Source organism: Rhinolophus sinicus, linkage group LG03 (assembly GCF_036562045.2).
Source record: "Rhinolophus sinicus isolate RSC01 linkage group LG03, ASM3656204v1, whole genome shotgun sequence".
Lineage (NCBI taxonomy): Eukaryota > Metazoa > Chordata > Mammalia > Chiroptera > Rhinolophidae > Rhinolophus > Rhinolophus sinicus.
In genome coordinates, this window is record NC_133753.1 from 73257309 (window position 1) to 73263603 (window position 6295).

The following is a 6295-nucleotide window of genomic DNA, read 5'->3' on the forward strand; positions in this document are numbered from 1 at the left end:
ATCGTTTCCCTTCAGCCTGAACATCTTTTAGTAATTCTTTCAGTGCACGTGTGATGGCAACAAATTCTCTTACCTGTCCTCTTTTGAACACATCCTTATTTTCACTTCCATTTTTAAGCAATATTTTCAGTGGATATAGAATTCTAGAACTAGATTGCTTATTTCTTTTTTTTGTCTGAACTATTTGAAAATATCAGTTTACTCTCTTCTGACGTCCATTATTTCTGATGAGAAGCTCATTGTAAATCTTATTGTTGCTTCCCCTAAAGTAAGGTAACTTATATTTTCCCTCTGTCTACTTTCAACTTTTTCACTTTATCGTTGATTTTTACCATTTTGACTATTATGGTATGTGCATAGATGTGACTGTCTTTGTCCTATCGGACGTTCACTGATCATCCTGAATCTGTGGATTAGAAATGGAGTCTAGCAAGAGGCCTAGACAAAAAGGAACCCATTGCTGTACTCCTTTGACGCTAAAATATGTTTATTGTTCAAACTCAGTGTTGTGTAGGATACCAAGACAGGAAACAAACCCTGTAGGACCTAAGTCCACATAGAGTGGAAGTAAGGCAGAAGTATGGTGCTGGGCAGGGAAGGCAGAGCCATCCCAATGCATGTTACTGGGACAAGTGAGCAAGCTCTTGCCTTCCTTTTGGCCCATTCCCCCTGCTCAAGGTGCTGACTTTCCAGTTCTCTCCACAGTCGTGCTGAAACCTGACTCTTGTGGTGTGGAGGGAAGAAGGGGTGGTGGAAATGGGTCTTGGTGAGCAGAGACGTTACAGAGATATCTTGTTCTGTTTTATTTTTGAATATTCATGACAAAGATTTTTAAGCAAGTGAAGGAATGCTTCCCCCATGTTGGGGTGGCAGGGGTGGGAGGGGTGCTTCCACAGGCAAAGGATATTTGAAGGAGTCAGCATGTTTAAGGTGCTTACCAGCCTCCATCCCAATGTGTCCTTGCGCAGACTTCAGCACACAAAGGAAAGTGTTTTGAATACTTGTCACAGAATGGCTGCCATAGGAGCCTAGAGGCTTTCTCTCCAGGGAGGTGTCTGAGCAGAAGCTTATCTTTTGTTCAGGGAGCCAGGAATTTGTTGCAGGGCAGGTGTTAGAAAACAGATAAGACCTGTTGCAGTGCTGGCTGCAAGGGGGCCTGGACTCAGTCCAGGCTCTGTCCTAACTCTGTGGTACCTTCAGTTGCTCGCCACTGCCTCCTGGGACATTGTGTCTCTCTCTCTCTCTCTCTCTCTCTGTCTCATTTCTCAAAAGAGGATGTCATACAACATGATCCTCAAAGTTGTGTTAACCCACAGAAACATTTCCTCAAAGTAAATATTGTATTTAAACCAGTATGAAGTTTGGCAACTTTAAAAAATACTAGTTTTGCTTTGAATTCTATGTTTACCTTTGTCTTTTTCAGTCAAGGAGGCAGGTCCTTAGCAAGTCTTAGAAGTGGGGAGTTTTTTTCAGCTGCACATCAGTAGCTGTGTGACAATACTGTTCTTCCTTGTAAAAGTGCCCAAGGTCATTCAGTGATGTGTTGCTGCGTGCTTTGTGGGCAACAAGATGTGAGAAGCCATATGGGCCTTTGAGGGTTAGGCCATCTCAGAGTATTTACCCCATGCCAGAAGAGAGTGTAGTGATTTGTGTATTTGGGGCAGGAGGGAATTAGCTCAGAACTGGAACTTATGCTCAGCTCTCAGGGGTGGGTGGCCTCTGTTAGGGGCTGCGTGGGGATCTGGGCCAGGGCAGGCCTCCTCACCTCCTTGTCGGAGGGCTCCAGCCTGGCTCTGACTGTTCTTTCCAGCTTGGCCCACGCCAAGCGTTTCTCTGCATTCCTCAGGAAACTCTGGTGATGACACTGCTGTGGGATGACTGATCCTTCTTCCCCCCAAACCCCGGATCCACTCAGGGCAAAACAATAAAGACTATATTTGTGGACTGGGCTGTTCAAACTCTCAGGCTGACACATGAAGATATGGCCGTTCCCATACCCCAGAGCTCCCCAAGTTCCTCTCCCCCAGGACCTGTCTAGGTAAACGCTAGAAATCTGACCTTGACACCTGTCATCGTCTTCTTTGGGTCCCTTACACAAATCTGATGTCCCTACAATAATTGCAGGGGAAGCGACATCTGCACTCTGGATCCTTTGAATGGTCAGTTCCACTTCCTATAGAGTGTTTGCTAAGGTGCCCATCGCGCCTTGTCCCCAGCCGGCCACACTGCACTTCTGACCTGGCCTCACCGGTCCCTGCCCCTGGGCAGGCGGACGGGCTTCACAGCTTTAGACAGCTTGATATTTCTCTCCAGCTGATGGGGAAGAGGCAAGACAGCCCAGGTCAGCCAGCGACCCCAGGGCCTGGACATGCGATGGGTCTGCACTGTCTTCCTTCCCCATTGAGGCACTGGGACTAGTCAGGTGGCCAGGATGGGCAAGAAGGAAGGAAGAGGTCACAGTGAGAGAAGAAACAATCTGGACCCTGGAGAGCAATCACAGGAGGAGGTTTCCTTACCAGCAGTAACATGATGTCATTGGAGAAGTTCTTGGGATCATAGTCTGGGTGGGGGATGGCTTTTGTCACCTGGAAGACCTGCTGGGTCTTCTCCTGTTTCTTGATGTTGTGGGCCCCCAGGGTGACATTGATTGAGCTGCACAAAGAGCAGAGTGGGAATGTGGGGGGCGCGGGGTCTCAGGACATCCACCATGAGCTGTGAAGGGTAGGTGATAGCTGAGGTGGGACAGAGCTGCCGTTAGGGGAAATTGAGGCAACTGGAGGGCCAGGAGCTGAGTGTCCTCTCTGCTTCTCAAGGACACTGAGGGTAGGGCTTCTGGGAGGTGTCTCTTGCCCTCAGGCAGTATCATGACATTGCCTGAGTTTGCATGTTTACCCTAATGCACACTTTCGTCCTCCACCATTGCTGGATTTGGCCCGTGTGGTCCCTCTCTTCTCAGCTTGCTACTTGTACTCACCTCTGATCCTCTGAGACCAGTTTACTTGTTTCTCTAGGTAACTAATAAAGGTTTAGGTGAATAACGGAGGAATCAATGATTTTCAGTCTAGAGATGGGAGTTTATTAAGTGTCTGCCAGAGTCCCCTCCACCTACTGCAGTATTGGCCTGTGCCCCAGAGAAGATGGATGGATCAGTTCTGGGCTGTCTCAATCTGGTCTCCGCAGATGAAGCGTTTCATTGTTCTTTTTATCCAGGGCAAAAAGTATTTGATCCTGGTGTAGACTCGTGGAGGTTTTCCAGTCGTTTTTCCAAAGGAGACAATGCCCTGGGCCTTCTGTCCACAAACAAGGGGGCTCCCGGAGTCCCCCTGTGTGCAGAGGGATGAAGGACTTAGTTGGACTTTCTCCTGGTCCGACCTTCCTTTTATCAAGGGTGCATGGTCTCTGTTAGGGGCTGTGTGGCAGTTCAGTGCCAGGACAGGCCTTGTTCTCTGCCTAGGTACCAGGGCGAGGGTTACACCCTGGCTCTGATGGGTCCCCTTCTCCTTTCTCCATAAAGCCTGTCCATAAGTGGCTGTGGGACAGTCTCTCATTCTCCCCCACCTCCCGCCCCCAGGGAGCCGGCACCAGAATATCTGAGGACATAGGTGTATGCCTACTCCAGGAATTGCCACTGAGCCCGAGCTGCCAAGAAGCACAGGGCACACTGCCCTGGGTCTCCTCAAAGCTCGTCTGTGCCCAGGGCTGGACAAGGACAATGATGGGGTCTTACCTTAAAAGAAGACTGAATCTTTGTCGGGTCCCCCACACATATCTGGAATGCATTGTTGTAATAGATGAAGCGCGAAGTACATTCTTTGTCTCTCTGGATTTCAAGTTCTACCTCGTGCAGTTTTGCAGGGCCTGGGGTGTTCACACCCAGGCGCCCCCAGCCGGCCACACTGCACACCATCCCTGGCTGCACGTTATCTCTTCTACCGGGCAGACCGATGGTTCTCACGGCGTCATTCAGTTTGGCTTTGTCCTCCAGCTGAAGGCAGAGAACAGGAATTGTAATGTACCCGTGGTCCACAGACTGCAGGGACAGTCGTGTGGTTGCCATCTTCATGGCCCTGGGACACGTAAAGGGTCCACCCTGGGAAGAAGGACAGGTCAGAGGTCATGTGCACACAAAACCTCGTGGGTAAAGTGTTGAAGATGCAGTGGAGCCCTACCTTCAGTAACATGATGTCGTTCGCACGCGTTGTACTGTTATATTTTGGGTGGGGTATGGGTGTTCTCACCGGGATGACCTGCTGGGTACTCTCGTTCACCTTGATGTTGTGGGCTCCCAGGATGACACTAATTGAGCTGCAGAGACCAGAGAGGGTGGTTAAGTCACAGGAGATATAGCCTAGAGGCTGTGAAGGAAAGAGGCCAGCTGGGGACGGGGCAGGACTGGAGTGGAGACGAGTGACAGGGTCCCTGGGGCTGAGCACGTTTGTGCCTCTGCTTCTTGGCAGCTCGTGCTCAGTGGCAGTTCCTGGAGCAGATTTCATTGTGCTGAGCTTGCCTATCGCTAAGCCAAACCCTGAATGTCTAACATGTGCCCGCTGGGCTTCAGGTCACAACCTCAACCTCTTTCTCATGCCACCATTGATTGTCCCTCTGTCTTCAACAGGTCACTTGGATTGACCTGTCCGTCCCGCCCCAAAGCTTACCTCTCTTCAGAAGAGCTGCTCTGTGTTACTAGGTGGCTCAGGTCTGTAGCCCCCGAGATGAGGGTTCCCTTCCAGGTGTCTACAGATGGGTGGGGGCCCAGGCGACCTCCTCACCCTCCCAGGCAGTGAGCTGCTGTCAGCACAAAGTCCTCACGCACAAGGAAACCTCCACAGTATTTATTCTTTGAAGATGTGATCTTAAGATATGCCATGTAGGGACGAGAATGAGGCAGGCCTCCCTTTAGAGGTATGGGGGAGAGTAGGCTGGCTGCTGCCCCTCACCTTCCGCTGCAGTGAGCAGCTGTCAGAACAAAGTTCTCTCGCACAAGGACACCTCCACACGTCTTCTTTCCCTTATTCACAAACTGTATGTAGGCCATATAAGGGCGGGAGTGGGGCTTGGCCTCATGTCCCCCGATGATCTCCTCTGAAGGAAAAGTTTGTTGTGCTTCTGTGCACTCACTGAGGTCACCAGGAAGACATTGACTTAACTCTAAACTGCTGGGGACTTGGGAGCCTGGGCTGGCCTCGAGCTCAGAGGGTCTCACGTTTCTCCTCTCAAAAGGGAAGAGCAGCGGGCTTTGTCTATGAGTTTTTCTCCACAGTTAGTTGGAGGTGAGCAGAACTACCTTTGGGACAGCAAAGTCCTAGAGTCTCTGAAAATTTGTCTCTGGACATTGCTTGGTTTCACATGAGTTTTTGAGGTTCTGTAGTCCCGTGAAGTCCAGAACAATACTGCTATCTAGTGGCCAGACTTAAGTTTAGGGATCTGGGTTTATGCCCAATAAGTGTTTATTGGCTGCATGAAGCCAACAATGGACCTCTTGAGAGGGTTTGGTAGGGGCAGTGCTGTGGGATCCTTGAAAGCAGAGAAGTTTGGGGTTGCCAAAATCAATGGCCCATCTTTGAAATAGTGGAGCCGGTAAAGGCTGGGGAAGAAGAGCAGAAGTAGACAAAGGGAATGAGGCACCTTGGGACTGAGCTAAGGCAATAGCACTCTTCTGGGGACATGGACCCCAGTAACTCTGGGGTGTGCTGAGCTCAGAGCTTCCTTCCTAAGCAGACACAGAAGAGAGCACCTGTCTCATCCCAGACATGGAAGCCGGGACTGCTCTCCAATTTTCCACCCTCAGCCAGGTACTTCTAGGAAATTACCCTTTACAGATGGCAAAAGTAGGGCCTGGGAAGGAACTAGAACCCACTGGATTTTCTTGAGAACAGCCTTCTCCCCTGCCTTTTATGCTGGTAGCTTATCCAACATCATGCTTGGGGGTCTGAGATGGGACAGGAGCTGGGGTTCAGAACATTCCTGGTGGATAGATGGATCAGGGATGTGCAGAAGGGGCAAGAGGTCTGTGCCCTCTTTGGGAATGAGAGTGGGGATTGTCACTCACCTTCCTCTACTCCAGGGGGCAGTAGAAAGGCCAACAGAAGCAGGAGCAGGAACGGCAACATCTTCCCAGGAAAGCTGCCCAGATTGGATCGCTGGTTTTCCTCCATGCTCTCTTTTGGTCCCTGGGAGAGGAAGGAGGTGCAGGTGGGCTCAGGGACCTTGAGTTCCCCTCTGGTTTTGTAGTGCTTCATTCTAGAAGGCTCTCTATTAAAGCTTCCCTGCTCTCACACCTCCTGCCTGATGACGT

The 6295-nt window shown here is 50.4% G+C and overlaps 1 protein-coding gene across 1 annotated transcript; it reads right to left on the reverse strand.

Annotated features, from left to right (window-relative positions):
- Positions 1–1248: 1248 nt before the first annotated feature.
- LOC109439760 (mast cell protease 1A) lies at positions 1249–6295 on the reverse strand. The gene is made up of 5 exons (XM_074328094.1): positions 6050–6295; positions 4938–5082; positions 4170–4305; positions 3728–3985; positions 1249–3323 (listed from the first exon to the last, which is right to left on the reverse strand). Exons 1-5 carry the CDS (start codon positions 6237–6239, stop codon positions 3147–3149), a joined length of 906 nt encoding a protein of 301 aa, XP_074184195.1. The 5' UTR covers positions 6240–6295; the 3' UTR covers positions 1249–3146.

Bases quoted from the DNA above. Each gene is read 5' to 3' on its own strand.
- LOC109439760 (XM_074328094.1), bottom strand. From the start codon at position 6,239: ATGAAGCACTACAAAACCAGAGGGGAACTCAAGGTCCCTGAGCCCACC. The intron at 5,083-6,049 runs GTGAGTGACAAT...CTTTTCCTTCAG, and splicing joins GCCCCCTGGAGTAGAGGAAG to AGGAGATCATCGGGGGACAT. The intron at 3,986-4,169 runs GTAGGGCTCCAC...CTCTGCCTTCAG, and splicing joins ACGACATCATGTTACTGAAG to CTGGAGGACAAAGCCAAACT.